The 18963-nt window shown below is 41.3% G+C and overlaps 1 protein-coding gene across 1 annotated transcript; it reads right to left on the bottom strand.

The window, feature by feature from the left end:
- Positions 1 to 1398: 1398 nt before the first annotated feature.
- itga2.2 (integrin, alpha 2 (CD49B, alpha 2 subunit of VLA-2 receptor), tandem duplicate 2) lies at positions 1399 to 17060 on the bottom strand. Its single transcript, XM_084025622.1, has 30 exons — positions 16936 to 17060; positions 15775 to 15898; positions 13964 to 14073; positions 13602 to 13693; positions 12163 to 12277; positions 11676 to 11803; positions 11418 to 11566; positions 11161 to 11311; positions 10478 to 10643; positions 10180 to 10256; positions 9310 to 9448; positions 8372 to 8517; positions 8147 to 8290; positions 7864 to 8067; positions 7654 to 7784; positions 7329 to 7492; positions 7007 to 7158; positions 6785 to 6895; positions 6405 to 6490; positions 5292 to 5433; positions 4911 to 4994; positions 4734 to 4810; positions 4559 to 4642; positions 4333 to 4435; positions 4131 to 4241; positions 3780 to 3890; positions 3373 to 3486; positions 3148 to 3237; positions 2917 to 3033; positions 1399 to 2468 (listed from the first exon to the last, which is right to left on the bottom strand). The coding sequence occupies exons 1-30, from the start codon at positions 16979 to 16981 to the stop codon at positions 2379 to 2381; spliced, it is 3558 nt and encodes a 1185-aa protein (XP_083881748.1). The 5' UTR covers positions 16982 to 17060; the 3' UTR covers positions 1399 to 2378.
- Between the last annotated feature and the right edge of the window lie 1903 nt (positions 17061 to 18963).

Below are 18963 nucleotides of genomic sequence, written 5' to 3'. Positions count from 1 at the left end.
CAAGTGAGCATTTGTGACAATTACCTCTTTCAACAGATCTGAAACTGTTAGGTCGATGTCGAGTTTTGTTTGGCAAATCATTCAGCGTCTGCTGTGTGTGTGTGTGTGTGTGATTTGTGGGATCAGCCTTTGAAGAGCTGAAGATCCCAAAACACTTCCTGACATGCGAGTACATTTCTCTGCCCTGCTGTATCAACTTTAAAGTGCTGGCTGTTCTCCTGAAGCCATTAATGGCATCAGCAGAGGGAGAAGCAGCACTCCGTCTCTCCCAGACTCTGAGCTGAATGTGGTTCAACCATCAGCATTGATCGGAACTGTTTGCAACTGTATGTCACCGATTTCAAAAGCAGCGCTGATTTTGTTTTACTTTACAGAATCTTTTGCATAAAAAGGCCGAAAGTTCAGTGACAAAATGTTGCAAGTTTTCATCCTCAAATGAAATAAAGGACAAATTCAAGACCTGTCAAGTTGGTGAAAAAAAAGAGTTACGAGTTATGATGAAACCGTTGAGGATCACAGTTGAGTAACTCTCAAGTGCTTATAAAGTGCAAAAAAGTCCAACAAATAATTCACTATGATATCATTTTTGATTTCAACAACAGTGCAGCAGTTTGGGAACAATCATCCCGCTGTGGCATGGGTCAGTTGTTTGGCTAGAACTGCCAATCATATGACGGAAACCCTGGAGGGGATAATAAAGGTGTTCAGAGAGTTCCACTGCATCACATTTTATCAACTATTTCCACATAGTTCCCCGTGCACGTATAGATACAATCCACAGGCCATTTCACAAGACCGGAGTGCACGGGTAATTGTGAAACAGGGCAGTTCAATCATCTCTCCGATTCTTTAAATCCCCCTCCAACATTATAAGCCCAGGCTCCCCCACCCATACTTAATAGAGACAAATACCATATTCCACCTGGCCAGAGCCACAAGAATGAATGCTAAAGACTCTGCTGGGTGCTGGAGTTGGCTCGCTCCAAAGGAAATCATTCAGAAACACATTCCAACACCGTCGAGGGATGCACTAACCCGACTGTGGGAGAATGCAACAGTCAAAAATGTGAGAGGAAATTAATTGAGTTTGAGGGGGAAACTTAAATTGCACTTATGCTTGGAGGGAGGGAGGTGGTCCAAATCGGACCTCTCACAGGGTCAGGTTCTCTAAAGGTGGTCCAGCAAGGGGGGGGACACACACACAGACATCCAAACTGGATTATAAAAGTCATTAATTGATAGGGGTATCTCAAGTCATCAGCAGAGCAGAGCAGTAAGAAAATACTGAAGGCTAACATTTCATCTGTATCATGCTGCCACCTTGTGGCAAAGCCGTGTCAGTACACATTAAGGTCCTGGTCTGATCAAATCTCCCGACTGTAAAAAAGAAACAAAGCCACAGATTTGGGAGTATTTAAGGAGTAAATGAACCGTAGGGCCATGCACCAACAAATAATCAGATAGATATTAGAGCTGAAATAATTCCTCAAGTCAATCGGGTGATTACCAGAAAAAATGTATCTGCTACACCTTTGAAAAAACATTTAATGGTTTAATCTTTGCTGGTTCCAACCACTTATCTTTGTCTTTGGACATCTAATTTAAAATATCACCAGCGAATCAAAGTCAAATCCATGAATCGATAACTCTGACTAACTCTGATAATCGGCAGCTTATGAAAACACAATATGCTACTAAAATATGTTCACACCTGAAAGGTTGTTAGCTGCTTGTGGTAAAAAAACTAAAACAAACAATATATCATCAATAACAATAACAACAACACGTTGCTACTCCAGACCCATATTGCCTCTGAGCTTTTCATAGAAAAAACCCAAAAGATCATAATTTTATCTTACAGTATGTACAGTACAAACATAATGAAACAGCATAAAGACAGATTTCACTCTTTCCAGGATAGTTATCGTTTCTGTGAGTGCCAGACGTGACAGTGGAGCTCAAAGCTGTTCATGCTACAGACTGAAAAAAAGGTTTTAACAGATGAGCTTTATCGGGAGGAGATTTTAGTTACTGAAACTATTATTTATCGATCACACGGGCCAGAAGCTGTCAAAACAAAAGACATAGGATATGTTAGAAGACTTTACAGTGTAAAACTCAAAATCAATTTTATCCAGGCCTCCAAACAAGCAGTCATTCTGTCATAGCAGCAACTATTCATGTCCAGGCCTCAAAGCTCCAGAATAAAGACTGAAAACCAGTCATCCACAAACTGAACAGCTTCTGTTTCGTTCACAAGCCCAATTTCCAGTGATTGAGCTGTGGTCCGTTTGCACGACAAGAACCAGTGACAGATACCAGTATCCACGTTGGAAACCACCCGGCGAAGAGAGGAGGCTGCAGCTTCCCTCCTCGGATCACAGCACCTCGTCCACATGTGGGTGGCTCTGCCCATCGTCGTCGGCCTCCATCTGAAGCTGCTTGTACTTTCTTTTGAAAAACCCAAACTGAAAAGGAAAAAGGTTCAATTGAGACACAGTTCCAGTATATACACCCCCCCCCCCCCCCCCCATAAAAAAAAACAATAAAAAAACTAACAGACTGGTGTTATTTAAAGCCCAACCATGACATTTTTCCTAAAGTGTTTTTTTGTTGCCTAAAACAGTGTGTCGTTAAAACGTTTTTTTGCTTGAAATGACAATGTTCACCACATGTTTACTGCGCTGGACCATCCAGCGCTTTAGAAAATGATGCCACGGGTCCTGACCAAGCATCAGTATGTGACAAGTTGGGATAAGAACATGTTTATATTCATATATATTTGAATCTATAAACGAAAAGCTGCACATTTGCAGGTTTTATTCTCCCTTCTCAGCTTGGCAAAGGTGAAATATCATCACGTTTAAGCGATATAAAATAATACACCGACGTTCCTCATTAAATTAAAACAGTTACCTTCCACAGCAGTCCGACAGCCAGAGCCAACAGCGCTAGTCCGGCAATGACGCTGCCAGCTATCACTCCCACTGGAACTTCACTTTTCTCTCCAGGTTTACTGATTGTCACCCCCACCTGGACAGGAGAGGTCATTACATGGTCACCCAGCTATGGCATGGTTAACACAAAATAAACAGGGAGTGAAAATACAAATATCTATCTAGATATACATATATATGAAACTCTTACTGGTAGTTGTTTAAGGCCGATAACGAGCAGCTCAGGGTTCGAGGTCTCAACATCAAGACTGGAGGTCAGCTCGACGGTCTGATAGGTGGCCTGTCACGACAAATTCATGCAAGTGAGAGCACCGAATGTGTCAGCATGAATTCTTCAATTAGTATCATAAGAAAAAAGAATGTTATCAAAAGCAGACAAAATGTAGTATAAAGTTATTTATTGTACATTATTTACCGTAATAAACGTGCCACTCCAGATCCTTGTTTTGACTTTCACAAAATAGTCACTTTTAACTTCCATGTCCTTGAGGATGCATTTGATAGACTCGCATTTCGCAGTCTTGCAGTCCTGCCAGTTCAAAAAATGAATTAACAAAAAGAAATCAGTGCACGATATTACATTTCATTGCAAGCACAATTTCCACAAATGACTTAAATGTATTCTGCATCTGGGTTGTAAAAAAAGAGAAGAGCAATGTATATAATGTATATATATAAAGCTACATGAATTGTGCATCACAGATATATGAGAATACGATACAATCAATACTTCCTTATGTGCACAGTGTTCAAATACAAATACAAGATGAGACGATGACATCCATAACGATAGATACATATGCAACAAAATGAGTGACTGACCAGTGTCTCCGTGCCTCTGAGACCCTCCTCAGAGAAGGACACTGTGTGGCTCTTCCCCCCGATCTTCAGGGGATCCACCAGGCCGCCGGAGTCACAGCTGACAGCACCTTCCTGCAGGTGGAGACGCCTCGGGTCATTTATTCTATCAATAATTCTCCAAATGATTCAGTAGAAGTCATAGGAACTTTACTAAAGACTTTTATTTGTGACATCAGATAACTACGCGTTCCTGTCTGTGTATACATGTATATGATTGTTTTCAAGTCTTTTAATTACCCACACGATACATCACAGATTGAGCGTCAACTAAGACATACATTAAGTTTTTAAAATGTTTAAAAAGTTGCTCACCATTTGTGTGTCCACACTGGTTAGATAGAGGAGAGGATTTCCACCTTTAGTGGTCACTGGCAGAGCAATGGTCAGATACAGGAGGCTGACAGGGAAGTTACTTGTTGAAACCTTTAAATACCAAAATATATATTTATATATATAACAAATATAACAAGGAATCAGTTCATGACATTTCAGAGAAAGATTAATTCAATTGCACCTTCACTGTAAAGTTAAACTCCGGGCCGATGTCATCTAGGCTTTTCACCGCCGTTACCACGGGAGCGGCCGCATCTGCCACGTAGAAATTGATATTTGTTTGCCTAGCACAAAGAGAGAATGGAAATGAAGACTTTAAAGCATTTTTCCCATCGTCAACTGACAATTTACAGCGTGATTAAAATCAGAAAGAGAAATAATGGTCATGTGATAAAAAGTGGAATCACCTGGATAAAACAATCCCTGCATCATACAGCACAGGAATGGATATGTCCACCTTGTTGTCCGCGGGCCGTTCCTCTTTACTGTCGCTGTGAGGAAACAAAGGCACGGGACATTATTACACCTCGACCATTTTGAGAGTTGCAGACTTTCCTTGGATTTCTAACTATTTCAGCGTACCTCTTGGCCTCAAATTTCACCTCAGCTCGGTTTTGCAACTCGTCCAGATTGTAATCAAAGTTCATCTGAAATTTCACCTGTAATTACATAATAATGAAATATGTTTTTTGAGCCAAAAACTGTTAAAAAAAATCATTCGCAAGAGCAAAGAAATGGATTTTCATTGTTGCACTTTACCTCTTGGTTTTTTTTTAATGCCGGGTATCCCACTTGGCAGGAAACAGTTTGCGTTTGCGTTGAGGTGCATTTGACTCCGTCCGTCTGTAAATTCACAGATCAGAATAGCACATAGTATCTGTGTGGCTTTACGACTAACTCGATCTAACTCACAATACACAAGGCTGGAAATCTTTTAATGTTATTGAAATAAATTCAGCAGCAGAGAAAGAGGAGAACAGAAAATAACTGTTTGCTTGCAGTCAGCTTTCGAATACATGTGTCAATTAATGGGATTTAATGCTTTTGCTACATTTATTTATTTTGTGACGATTATGTTGAAAATGCCTCGAAAGTCAAACAAGAGTGTGTGCTCTTTCAGTTAAGCCCTTTTTCACTCACGACAGGGAAGACGGAGGAGTAGTAGAGGTTGCCGGAATACGTCGCCAACACCTGAGTGTTGTAAGCGTTCTCCTTTTTGTTCTTCACGACGACTTCAAACGACAGCTCTCGGTTATTAGCGCTGATCGTGACGGGAGCCGAGCTGCAAAACAACAACATCTCAGATTTAAGGAGCATATTCACAGGGGGTTCGGAATAAGAACGGACGGTGGAAGTGATCTTTCTCCTGATTCACTAAAAGATGGGAGCGACTGTGAGCTGTGGGCGAGTTATTCATATCCTTTAAAAGATTGTCTGTCTGTTTTTTTCATTAAGAACTATACAAACACCGTGGAGACATACCTACCTCACAAAACAGGGCTGCGTGGTTTTCACTGACATTGAGAAGCACAACAATGGAAATCGATAGCAGCTGGGTCAAATGCATCTATCAATCTTAAGGTATTTGTTTAAAAAATCCACATTCATATCCTTCCATCCGAGTGAATTCATCGGGCACACATAACCCGAACTTTGTACGAGTTTTCCAAGCTGACAAGTCTGACCCAGACATTTTAACGGGCTATGAAGCTGCTGTGTAAACTGGAAAACTCATAATTTGTGCAGCTCTATTGGCAATTAAGACTCATGAAACAGAGAAAATAGAAAATGTTGTAATGGTTGTTAAGAGTTACCAGAGCAGAGCATTTAATAGACTAAAAATACAGGGCTTTCGGGATGATGCTGTAATAACTGATCAGTAGCTGGGCGTGGCCAGTCTTCCAAAGCTGCTGGCTTTGAGGGAAGAGGATCTGGAGGGAGGCCTGAAGGGCTGATAGTGCTGCTCAATACTTACATTGGAAAACAGTTGGCAACACTGGGATGGGTTTATTTCTTGGATAATCTTTTTAAATCTGCCGTACTAGTTTCTCAACATTACCAAGCGTAGATCGAGGATAACTGCTTATCCTCATTTCACAGATGACTCACAGCAAAGGAAGCCTTACCCGGGCTTGTTCTGTCACACACAGCCATATTTCTACACTCCACTTCCAACTCTAGGCGAACAACAACAAACTCAGCATGACGTGTTGCGTCTCGCTCGATGCAAAAAGACGGATCCGTGCTTCTCACCTGGATGCCTTCCTGTCTGCCTTCGCGCTCAACACCAGATCACTGACGCACACTTCGTCGGAGCCACAGTCTTTCGTGAAGGGGATCTGAAAGAACAACAGAGGCTTCGTTCTTCAAAGGCTGACATTTCAACCCATCCTCCTCGAGTCTCTACGGATTTAATGCGGTTGTTGAGGAAACACGTAGCGCGTAAATCTGAGAGCTGTGCGTGACTTTGCGAGTCACTTAAGCCAGCGATCATCACACACCGTGTCATTTGGAACATCTCCGCAACACAACAACCACCTTTAAAGTCTTTGTCACTTGATTTGTTTCCTGTAAAACGTTCAGAGACCAAAGGCACTGATTCAGGGGTGTCATGTACTGCATCAGTCACTCACAAAGAACTCCCAGGCACTCGGTGACGCCACATCGAGGACAGGGTTCACGTCGGCATTCTGCTGCTCGATTTCCACTTTCATGCTGATGGAATTGACGAAGTCTGGCGCCTCCTGTTGAAGACACCATATGCAGACAAACCAGGAGATTATTTTTTTTTAAAACAAAGGACAGACCTCTTCTCATCGAGGCGCTCGCATAAACGAATGTGATGCTTCCATTACCTGAACATAAACCTGGTAGTTTCGACAGACAGGCTTGGATGATATTTTCGCCGTTTCTGTGAAGAAGCGCTCGTTGTTTTGAGCGAACAGTCCTCTTGACAGCACTCGTGAAGCCTGCAAGTCGGCGTCCAGGGTCAAAGTGTAGGAAATGTCTGAAAGAAGAAGAGAATAGAGAAGATTGGGTTACAACACACACGGAGGGAGAGCGACTTCATTGCTACATTACTCCACTTTATCTTCTCTTACAAGTGCTCTCAAATTAAACGCCTTTAAACAACAGGAATCTACTCATTCTTAAAGCCCAAGAGATAATCTGATTTACCAATGGGTCCAACGGGGTTCTTGGGCCTGAAAGCAGCACTTAAACAGAGGTTGGTCTGGAAACACGAAAGCTTGCGTCCGTTAATGTCGCAGGATTTGCTGAACATGTTGATTTTATTGGGGTTGAAAGAAGCTTTAGCTGAGACGGCCGCCACACCTCTGGACCTGCAAGCAAAGAGCAGTTATAAAATATTACCAGCGTTGCCATTTCTACAAATTATGGGCTCATTTAGTGAACTTCATAAAAGCAATAGAATGTGGTAAAGCCTTCAATTATTCACTCAACTGTTAATCATTCACGGTTTATAACCAGTTGCCTAACTTACCAGAGCTGCACCACTTTGCCATATGCACCGATGGAGATGTCAGGGAGCGAATCATCGTTCAGATCTCTGTCGCTATCGAGGGACCTTCCAAAATACTGCAACTGAGGGTCCAGTTTGGAGCCAAGGATTCTCTAAAACAGAGTGTAACCAAGTAAATTACATATAAACAACCAGCATTCTCCGTCAGCAGATATGAATTTCTCCCTGTACCTGGGAGAACTGTTTGTTTAATGCCTTCTTCTCCCCGTTGTAGATGTAGATGACACCTTTTCCCCCGTCTTCTAGTGGAGCTCCGACAACGACATCATTGTAACCGTCCTGGTCCAGGTCAGGAACGGCAGAGATGGCCATCCCGAAACGTGCGTTCTCTGTGGGGGGCGGACCGCTGAGGAATCCCTGCTCGTTCAGTATACCCTGACGATCAGAGGATATTACTTTGACTTTCCTTAAAGCAAACCCACCAAGTGACACGTTGCTTGTTTGTTTTTTTTACCTTGGTGACGGAGAAGAGGTAAACCCTGCCTTCCTCACTCTTCAGGTCACTCATGAACATGGGCGCACCGACCAGCAGGAGGTCCGTCACCCCGTCTCGGTCCACGTCCAGGGGGCACAGGACACTTCCAAAGTAGGAGCCAATCTAGGACAAGGATTACCAGCGATGAATTCAAATGTGTTTCTACATGTGTCATACAGTCGGTTGGTTCCAGCGCATCAGTACCTGTTTCCCTCTCTCCGAGTCTATGATTGCAGATTGCTTCTGGGCATTGACGGTGTAGACGATCACTTGTCCAGAGTGGTTGGAGCGAGGTGCGCCCGCCACAAAGTACTCCGTAGACCCATCGCTCAGCATGGTGACGGAATAACCTGGAGTAAGCGGAATAAGCCATTGTAACACAGTGTCATTGCAGTAATAAACATGAGAAGAACTAATTGCATGAGTGGTATACATACTGTAGTTTCTCTTAAAATATTTGCAGTAAAATTAAATTCATGGATTCTCTAAAAGCCAATTCAAGTTTAAGTATCGTTCACTAAAACTTAATATTGCCACACACACACAACACACATGCACACAAAACATTTACTGCTTCCACAGATATTTTAAGTTGATTTAAAGGTTTGAAGATGCAACAAATAAATCCCAATATATATATATATATATATAATAACTTCAAAAATCCACTTGTGCTTAAATAATGAAATATATCTGGGCAGAAAAGGACCATACTATATGGTGTTGGTAAAGTATAGGTGATGAGGTCGTATCATTTCTAAATTTCAGTTAGCATCCACTGAATGTTCATGTAAAGTAGTCAGTATATATGATGCAAACAGCTTCCTGTTGGCTTCCTGCTGTTCACTTCTCAGAATTGTTATTAAGATAGAAACAGTGGTTTGCTTGTCTACCGGTGATTTCACAAATCAGTTCCACTTAAATACATCAACATTTTGCAAACTACAGAGTTTTTGTTTATTTGGAAATTTCTATAGAAACACGGTCTGTGACAAATGCATTTGCATTTCTACATTGTTTTGTCACTGCATGTCTACATTCACCCATTCACACACACATTCATACACTCCTATACTGTTTCATGCAAAAAGTCAGAGGATCAAACTTTCACATCGATGCAGAGGACAGCTGCAAATGCCTACCCAGCAATGAGCTGTGGTTTCTGTCTTGAAGTGTTCCCTCAAAGGCTGAGAAGGGGAAGATGTCTACTTTTGACCCTGTTTGATGCACAACGGTCCCGCTCCAGGCGTAGGCTCCCACTGCTCCCAGCATCATCACATCCTTAAACAGCACAGGTCAAAGCCCAGTCAACAGATAACACAAATACTACTGTAGACCCCAGCGTCTGTATTACTGCTCGTGGTTACAGACGGAGCAGCTTGAACCCAACCATTTTTCTCCAGTATGAAAGGTTTTCAAACCTATCGAATGGAGTAACCCTACTGAGTTCCCAAGTGAAATAATAAAGCAAATAATGAAAACCACAAATGGCATACAGTGTGAGATCAGAACATAATACGTTTGTGGGACAGACTGCTGTAAAAAAAAAAAAAAAGTTTCCTCTTTGCTTTTAGTGAGAACGCTGCATCAGCAGGAGGCCTGTTGGTTCACATCGTACAACCAGCTTTATTGCAACTTCAAACCACGGGTACGTTACTCTTTTTCATTTCCATCGCATATTTTATTTTGTTTGTACAAACTGTTGGCCAGTGGTAGTGATCCTGTAGCGTCATAATCACTGACAATAGGGCGATAACTGATTGTTTTCATCCATCAACACACTGCTGCACACAAAGCAGGTGTTGTATAATATTATTAAGCATGCGCCTTGTGGAATTGTGCCAATTTTACTCTTTTAGGAGAAGAATATTGCAGCTGAAATAACTTTCTAGCTGCTATTATCCAAACCACTGTCCCTTCATCATGTTTCACACGAGCAACAGACAACCGCTGCAGTGTGAGTGTGAAAAAACACCGAACAAACAATCATGTGAACTGACTGCACTCCGTACCTGTTGGCTGGAGTAGTGAGCGCTGAATCCAACCTGGGACATCTCCATTTTGAAGTTGTCGCCCCCTTTCCCAGTGCCTTGTGGGAGCAGAGCATTGTGTCAACACCCCCAATCAAAAACAGCAGAGCAGTTCAAGTCAGACAAAGTCGAATCTAAAATGACTTTGATCTCTCTTGGGATCTTCCGCTACGACAAACACGTTCGAACAAGCTCGGATGACTTACATTGCAAAGAGTGCATGCGTGAGCGTGCGGCGTCAAGTAAATTACAACTGGGAGAGAACATTTATAATAAGCACCTTCTATGTTGAAGATGCGACTCCCCAGCGTTCCGGCGATGGTGGAGAGGGCCGCCTCCTCCGACACGTTGAAGAAGTACTTCTCCGTGGGCACGCTGGCGATGGATTTGATTTCTTTTATCAGGTTGTCTGTGTTGATGTTGTTTCTGGAGTAATAACCCAAGACCTAGGGGCAGAGAGAGGAAACAGAAGGTAAGATCTCTGTCACGTCAAAGCATGGAACCAGTCAGAAAATATGGTGCTTTTGGCATCGGAATTTAACATCACTGTAAAAATATGTAGATTAACTGCAAAAATACTGGTTGCAGGGTATGTAATCTTATTAATCTTATCTAATAACACAATCTAAGGAGATTTTTCTTGATTTTAATTAATTATAATAAATAAAATAATATTATATATTTTAATATTATAGGCTTAATGTGACTCTTATATATATATATATGGTTTTTTTTAACATTAATGTGATTTCCCCATAATCCAAACCATTAGTACCATGCAGTCATTTAAAAAAATAGCCTAAAAAATAGTCTTTTCTGTAACCTTGAGCATCAATTTTAATTGATCAATTTTAATTGATGATCAAATTGATTTAATTGTCATCTAATGCTTTGCAATCAGCACACGGGCGTCATTCACAGCCACACATCTGGCAGTAACCGGTAGTAAATATCATCACTTACAGCGATACCAAAGCGCACGATGCCTTGTTTCTCACAGCTGGAAATAACTGAATCCCTCAAAGCAACGTCGTGAGACTCCCCGTCAGTGACGACCACCATCACCTTGGCGGCGCCGGGCCGACCGCCGTAGGTTTCATGGAAACCCCACTGACTGGAGAGAGCACAGCGCAGACCATTACGTTACTGTTTGTGTGTATATGTTTAAAAGTATTCAAGCAATCAAACGCATAAGTAAATAAATAAACAGCAGCACCAACCTGGCAAATTGGATGGCATGGAAGGTATTGGTAAGGTGACCGTACATTTGTGTGATTCTGGACACTGCAGCGATCACCTCATCTTTGGTTTTATACTGGTTCAGTCTGAGTTCAAATTTGGAATCAACACCATACTGAATGACGCTGACCTGGCATTATTAAAACAAAAAACAAGAAAAAAAAGGTGTGATGAAGCAGAAGTTTATGCCCTGCTTGATCATCTGCTTAAATTTCCTGTTGATGAAACGCAATGTCCACCTGTGTGTTTTTAGGCCCGATGTCGAGCGCGGGTATTAATTTCAGGAGGAACTGGTTCATTGGCTCCCAGGGATAAATGCTGTTGGAGCCGTCCAAAACAATCACAATGTCCATAGGGCCTCCACATGCTAGAAATGCCAGGAGAGGAGACATTCAATGATACATCCAAGCAGCAGTGATGAATGCAACTGATGCTGGACCAGATCGTTTTCTACCTTCCATGTAAACACAGAAATACAGAGCACTGATGAGCCATGTTGTAAACATAAGTCGAACCCAGCAGTCAAATAGTAACTAACATAGGAAAGGAAAAGTCAAACTTGGTCACGTTTTGAGCTAAAAAGTTTGCCGTTTGTGAGCCGACTCTAAAATCCATGATTCACTGTTATTGATTCATTTAGATATGAACAGAAGGCTGTCTCTAAAGATATGGAACTATACAGCTCAAAATATCCACAATCATATCAAGCAAGTTGAAAGATCTTACACTGGAGGGCAGGAGAGAAGGCAGGCTGAGGCTGAAATAGGGGGTTCAATCTTGCACATATTCCTGGGTAGAAGTCCTGATCGCCACATTGCTGTCCCCAAAGAGGGCCGCACATCTGTATGAGACGGGAGGAGACGTAATGACAAGGGTGTCACTGCCTTTAAAAGCTCCAAATACGCTATTATTTATGAGTTTAATAGTGTATTAAATTGTTGTACGCGAAACACTACAGGCAAAAAAGAATGTTATGCACAAGTCAATGTTCAGAATATATTGCTTCCATAACGTGCAAAATACACACTTTTTTTGTTTATTAAACGGTTATTTTTTCTAATTTGTCTATTTGTTTCTCCAGATGTCTTTAGACAATGCCTCATTTGTATATTTAAACATAACATTTAATAAAACTTGTAATAAAACAATCGTCTTAATAGAACTGGGTACTTTCTTGGTGATATTCACTAGTAATGTTTTTGAAAATGTATGAAATTCTACAATAAATATCTTTAAAGGTCGTTTTCTCAGAATCAATATTTTGTAAATGTATGTATGAGAATGTACATGAATCTCTTCACTTCAAACATTCATTCCTATTTATATTCTGAAGCTTCTTACTGGGGGGTTTGTTTATATATAATTCATAACCTGATTTGTAGAACATTTTATTCCTAACATAGTGAAAATGTATTTTCTTTTCATTTATGACACCATTTTCTGATTTATGGAGTGATACAAAGAGATATCCAAATTATTTCTGTAAAAACCTTTGTCTCTGATATATAAACAAAATGGAACATACATTTTGAACCTGGTTCTTGGCTCTGAACTCTGTTCTAGAAATGTATGCACATCTGCAAATATTTGATAAGATAATTCATTTGCAAATGTAAACATAACATTTCAGAAGTTTTGTACTACAAAATAAAATATTGTATTCATTTAAGAACTCAACTGAGGAAGTATCATGGTGATATCTGTCAGTAAAGATATTTTACCTTATTCCTGTAGTGTCTTAACTGTTAGTTGTAAATTCATTCATTCATTCAAGTGTTTTGGTGTTAAATAATGTAGTTTTCTATATTTAGTTATACTACTTCCTGCTACAGTGATTAATTTACCTAAGCCACTGCCACACTCCCTTCCAGCTATAAATAACACTTCTATGTAAATGTCAAATAAAGTCATGACTTCACCGGTTCGTGGTCATTTTGCTGCTTCATCCAAGCGTGTCCGACTTGTGATTACAACATCTCAGACAGGCAGCACTCAAAGGCTAATTAAACATTATGAACTTTCCCTCAAAGCAGGTATCATAATAAATGACCAAACACAAAGAACAAGAAGTAGGATTTATAAGAACTATGTATTATTTTAGGTTAAAAAATACATTTCTGAAAAAGCAAGATTTCCTCTCTACACAGAGGTAAAGACAGACGTACCATCAAACCATCGACAGCAGGCATTCGGGTGAGAGTCAAACCCAAACATGTGTTGTTGTTGAGGTTTTTAACGTCTGGAATACTGAGAGAATCTGTGGATGAAGTGGCAAAGATAACAAGTTAGCTCTTACATTTAAGTTCAGAGTGTAACATCGGGAATTTATACTTATTATAATATCATAAGCTCAAAGTTGGAATTAATCACATGCTTTGCTCCACACTGCTATTAGATTCATGTATCTATTTCTAAATAAATTAAAACAGAAAAAAAGCATAATTTCAGTTCTGTTCAGGCATTTTAAGTACATGGCCAATGTTTGCCATACAGGTCAAAGGTTAAACAATAAAACACCAGACCGTACCTTGAAGATTGAGCTTGTCACAGCTGTTTCTGGACCCTGACACTGGACACTTGTAAACATCCCCCTTCCTGTTTCGACTGAAACCACTCCATGGGGCACTAACCAGGAGCCTGCAGGAAAAAAAAAACAATATTCATTTCTCCCCCCGCTCTCGTAGACATGCAATAGGAGTCATCTCTCAACGTTTTCTTGTACATCGCACATCCAGCTCTACATACAGCTGCTGAGCCATCCAATCTAATTGATGCTAAATATGGTCACAAGTTTTCTATCTATAGATGTTGACTTACTTGCCTAAATAAAACAAATTTACTGCAGTCACTGCGTTGCCAATTGTGACACTAAAGCAACATCAGTCTGTAACATTGTAATAAGCTTGTGGGCTCTTGTTCTGAGGAAGCGCTCATCCAACAGTATAAAGTAAAAAGAATCCCTATGAAGGACATTTCTACTGGCAGTTCTTTTTGAATTTTCGATAATTTCCCTCAAATGCATTAAAACTAAAGTAACGAGCCTGTGTTAAAAGTAAAAATTAAAAAAATACTCAAGTAAATTCAGATGCCGGAAAATTCTACCGAAGTATAGAGACAAAGAATTTGTACTTTGTTTCCACATCTGTAAGTGAGACGTATCATTCTTCCTCAGTAGTTCCGAGTGCATGCCACGGGTTGTGCAACTGACTCCTCATTAAGTGGAATAGACAGTCAGAGACCACTATCAGATACCGTGCACTTAAACACAGAGGGGACACTCCTCCAGACCTTACTCTTGAGACTGTGACTCAACATCCAGACATCGCAGAGAAGCTCGTTACTGTTTGACTAAATGTTACCAAGGAGTGTTGTGAAACGTTAAGAGGCTTTAAACAGGGCCTGTTTGTGTGACACATGCAGATTGTAGCAGCTCAGACAAAACTGACCAGGGAACTACATTATGCAAGACTTTACCCGGGATGGTGTGTGTATATAATTCAACAAGTATAAATTTGAGTACTGGTTGTGCCATATTCTCATGGTTCCTTCAGCTGCTCCTGGTAGGGGTTGCCACCGCGTGATCCTCTAGTTTGCCTTCTAGTTGGTAATCTAGGGGGGGGATTAAGATTTACAGGCTACAGCCAAAACCATAAATGTATCGACCTTGTGGCGGCGAGGAAAATTCAGGGAATGAATATCTGCACAATTGCAATCCATCGAGTAGTCACTTGGATAATTCACCAACACGCAAACCCTGTAACCTTGCAGCGCATCGAGCACAGACTATGTTACAACAGTGTGGTTGTTTACAGGACACAGAATAGCAACAAATGGCTGATAACCAGGTGCATCTCTTTACAGCGACAGGCCTTCATTTACAAAATATAGAGATGTGCTCCCCGGCGTCAGGGAATCAGTCCAAAGAATCAGAACTATGCCACCAGCAACTTGCACTGACTTGATATTTCAACTCCGTAGAGGAGCTTTGGGATTAAGTTTTGTCATGCACACACAACCATTTGAAACACAGTATGAGCTCAGATCAGTCCCTGCGAAGCAAGTCAGGCACCTTGTGGAACCTGGAGTTCAGCCCGTCCTGGTCCAGGCTTGTCCTGAGGAGGTGTGGCCCACTGAATATGTATCTGCGCCTGATTTGGTTTTGAGCAAAGCTTCTTTCTACGTGATATCAATTTACCCTTTTACCTTCTTCATCTTTATTGAAAAGAAATATAAACTTAATGAATGATTAAACTGGACGCTGCAGAGTTTGTGAAGGAAACAGAAAGAACGAATGCAGTCTAGGACTTAGATCATTAAAAAAAACACTTGTATCAATACCATTTGCCTTCATGATTTGTCACTTGTTGGACTGCGTAGCCAAACTCCTCCGCAGCTGGCCCGCTGAAAATCTTGGCCCCTGCAGTGCCGATGTTGAAGGGCTGTGCGAGGTGGAGTCTGTCTGCTGGTGGAGGAGAGAGATGGTGATGACACTGATATGGTAGTTCTAAAGAAAACTGTTATCATGACTGTGCTTGTCTATGAGTTATAAGAGGTTACTTCCAGCAACAAATTCAGCCATGCCGACTTCCTCCTTTTGAGTCTGGTTGTTGTGGCTGAATCATGTATGTTTGAACAAATAAAAAAAACACATCAGCTTGACTCACGAAGACAAGGCAACCCCCTAAAACACACGAAGGTCACCCTGGCTGTGACGTGTTAAAGATGGGATTAATACACACTGTCCTGCAACACTGTTTCTCCAAAGGCACGATCCACCTCCGAACACAAACAGCACCCCAGGACATGGAAAGGCCTCGCTGCAGAATCATACCCACAAGCCCATACAGGCATAGCTCAGCTATCAGCCTTTCTCCCCCCCCACTCTGCAGGCTGAGGAATGTGGATGGGTACTGGACTCAAGAGACCTTCACTTGCACGGCCAGCCTCCTGCCACGCCTGTTTACCTGCAGCACAAAGTAGCACTTTGCCTCCGCAAAACCCAGGACACTTCCTTTAATTTCAGAAAAGTGCATGTTGGAGAATAATTCAGTCCCCTGGGAGGCTGCAGGTTACAGAGCAGACATGGAGCAACACACATGATCGGACTGCCACAACAAACCACGCGATGTAATATCCAGTCTAGTCGGATTTAATCCAAGTGACCTTGTATGATGATTTTTTTTGTTTGTTTGTTTGTTTGTTTGTAGCAGAGGAGGAAACTTTGCAGGGTGAGAGGTAAATCTATTTCAAAACAAAAGCACTGCAAGTCAGATTCATCGAGTAGCCCAAAACACTGCATTACAATAGTGTAAACTATACTGCTCTTTATGTGCGTTTTCAGTGTATAAAACATTTTGAATCACAATAAAGGCTGTAACGACACTTTTATGAAAACGATCATTAAAAAAAAAAAAAAAGCTTTTCCTGGCGAAAAAAGTTTCCTCTTCTGGTAATGAGGAGAAACACTTCTACAGGTCTAGAAACAAGTCGAGTACTTACTAATGACTACTGCCGTGAAGAAGAGGCGTCCCCAGAAGAACTCCATCGTCGTCTTTATTCCATGTGTGTGCGGGGATTAAATGAAGCCGCCGCACTTGTCAAACTTGTGTCTGCGCAGCGACGACAGTCAGCGGTGACGCACCGGATGCGCTTCCAAATAAGGACAAGTGCGCGCTCTGCCGAGTTTTGACCCAGGTAAGGCTGTAGTAAAGGTAGACTGCAGGATAAGGCAGTAATCCAGTCGGGTATCAGACAGAGGACCCAAAAAAAGAGCCCCAGATAGAAACATGTATTAAGTTATTTCGAATAAATAATTTAAATCTCTTTTAAGAGTAATTCCAGAGCCAGTGGACAAACAATACTTCAATCAAAAGATGTCACATTAAAAAAATCAATTTGAGACTTTTCTCATCCCTCCCTCATTTCTGTATTAACAGCTCATTCCTGGAGCAGAAGGTTATGGATGAGACGGGAATAATAAGCCATTTGGAATATGAAGAACCACATAAAGTGAAATGTGAGAAGAATGTTCAAAGCCTTTTTACTTGACTGGAAAAATAGTTATGCAAGAGCTTTCATATGTGTTAGAGACTGTAAAGGAAATGGCCAGATGCTTACCACACAGATTATTACATCCTCTGATGTGACATTGTTTTTGGTGAGCAAGTAGCCGAAGATGAAGTCAGAGTACGTAACAAGTTCACTGTTAACATCAGAGGGGGTCCAACACATTTAGTTTAATAGTCATTGGAAGTACGACTCAGCCTGTGATGAAAAACTGTTGCATGATGTCCTCTGTGTCGCTGGAGGAAGTCTGAGAAAATGACCCTGATGACATCATCTCAGCTCCAGATTTCTGAGAGAAAGCCTGCATTGTGAACTGGGGTTGTGGAATTTGAGAGATGTGTGGCAAACGGAAAGATGCTTTTGGTTGCATATAGGAAATATAGGATTTGCGCCTTTTGAGCTTGGCACAAACAAGGGTGCAAAATATAACTTGGCCTCAGCTGCTATGCTTTTTGACCAGCTTTTTAATGAAATACAACCTTCAGTTACTTACACTGTGATCACAGTAACACGGTCACACCTGGAAGCTGCCCAGTATAACCGCAGTTAGATCTGTAGCTCTACTGGAGCAGCTGGGACTGAAAGGCCTCTTTGAAGCACTTCTTTGAGCACTTTCATGCTCACACTCATTTGACCATCATATTGTCCTAGTCACACGATCAAATAGAGCCTTTCATTCATATAACCCAGAAATCATCACCTGTATATGACAAAAATACCTCCCTAAATAATATTGTTTTATAGGTTATGTAAAATACACTTTTGTTTCTGGAGCATATGTGTACATCACAAACTTTCTCACGCTTCCAAGTCAGTCCCATCAAATCTTAAATCCCAGTTATAAACTCTGACGTACCCTGCAAGTTGCTGCAAACTTCTCTAGTTCACATAAGCCCTGCAGGAAGACTTCAGTGTCCAGATACAGTCTTCTGGGAGGAGTTTGGCCCCAGACCCATGACCCCCAGCTAGTGATTCAGTTAAGTCAATTCAGTAGGTTCGGGTGACACAATGTACAGCCTCATTCAGCAGCTGATGCCCTACGCCCACATCCTCTGTTTGTGCAGTCGTGATTCGTGCTGAAGTCATCTGCGTGCCGGAGCACCTTGAGAATTAAAAAAAAGGGCCAGTTCCTGGAAAAGGCCGATCTTCTTTTCTTTTATTTGTATTGAGCTGCTTTGAGAAACTAAACCATTCACTCTTTCCCAGAAGTGAAAGGGGTAATAACTTGAGATGTTATTGAAAAAGCTCATTTGTATACATTATTATTATTATTATTATTATTATTATTATTACAGTACACAGGGAGTTTTCAGTTAGCTCGCTCTGTTATATGAGGAAGAACAATCTCAGGAAGGATCTCAAAGGCAGGTCTATTTTCCTGTCAGGCCCAGACATAACGGAGCAGTGTGGGCACGTCATTAAAAAAAGTCCCCACAGAGGAAGATCATGAATCACTTGGAG

This window comes from Eutrigla gurnardus, assembly GCF_963514095.1.
Source record: "Eutrigla gurnardus genome assembly, chromosome: 13".
In the NCBI taxonomy this organism is placed as follows: Eukaryota; Metazoa; Chordata; class Actinopteri; order Perciformes; family Triglidae; genus Eutrigla; species Eutrigla gurnardus.
The sequence above is the reverse complement of the archived record's forward strand: the minus strand, read 5'-3'. Positions and strand labels throughout refer to the sequence as shown.

Bases quoted from the DNA above. Each gene is read 5' to 3' on its own strand.
- itga2.2 (XM_084025622.1), bottom strand. From the start codon at position 16,981: ATGGAGTTCTTCTGGGGACGCCTCTTCTTCACGGCAGTAGTCATTA. The intron at 7,493-7,653 runs GTAAGTTAGGCA...CTTTGCTTGCAG, and splicing joins GGCAAAGTGGTGCAGCTCTG to GTCCAGAGGTGTGGCGGCCG. The intron at 3,891-4,130 runs GTGAGCAACTTT...CTCCACCTGCAG, and splicing joins CCAGTGTGGACACACAAATG to GAAGGTGCTGTCAGCTGTGA.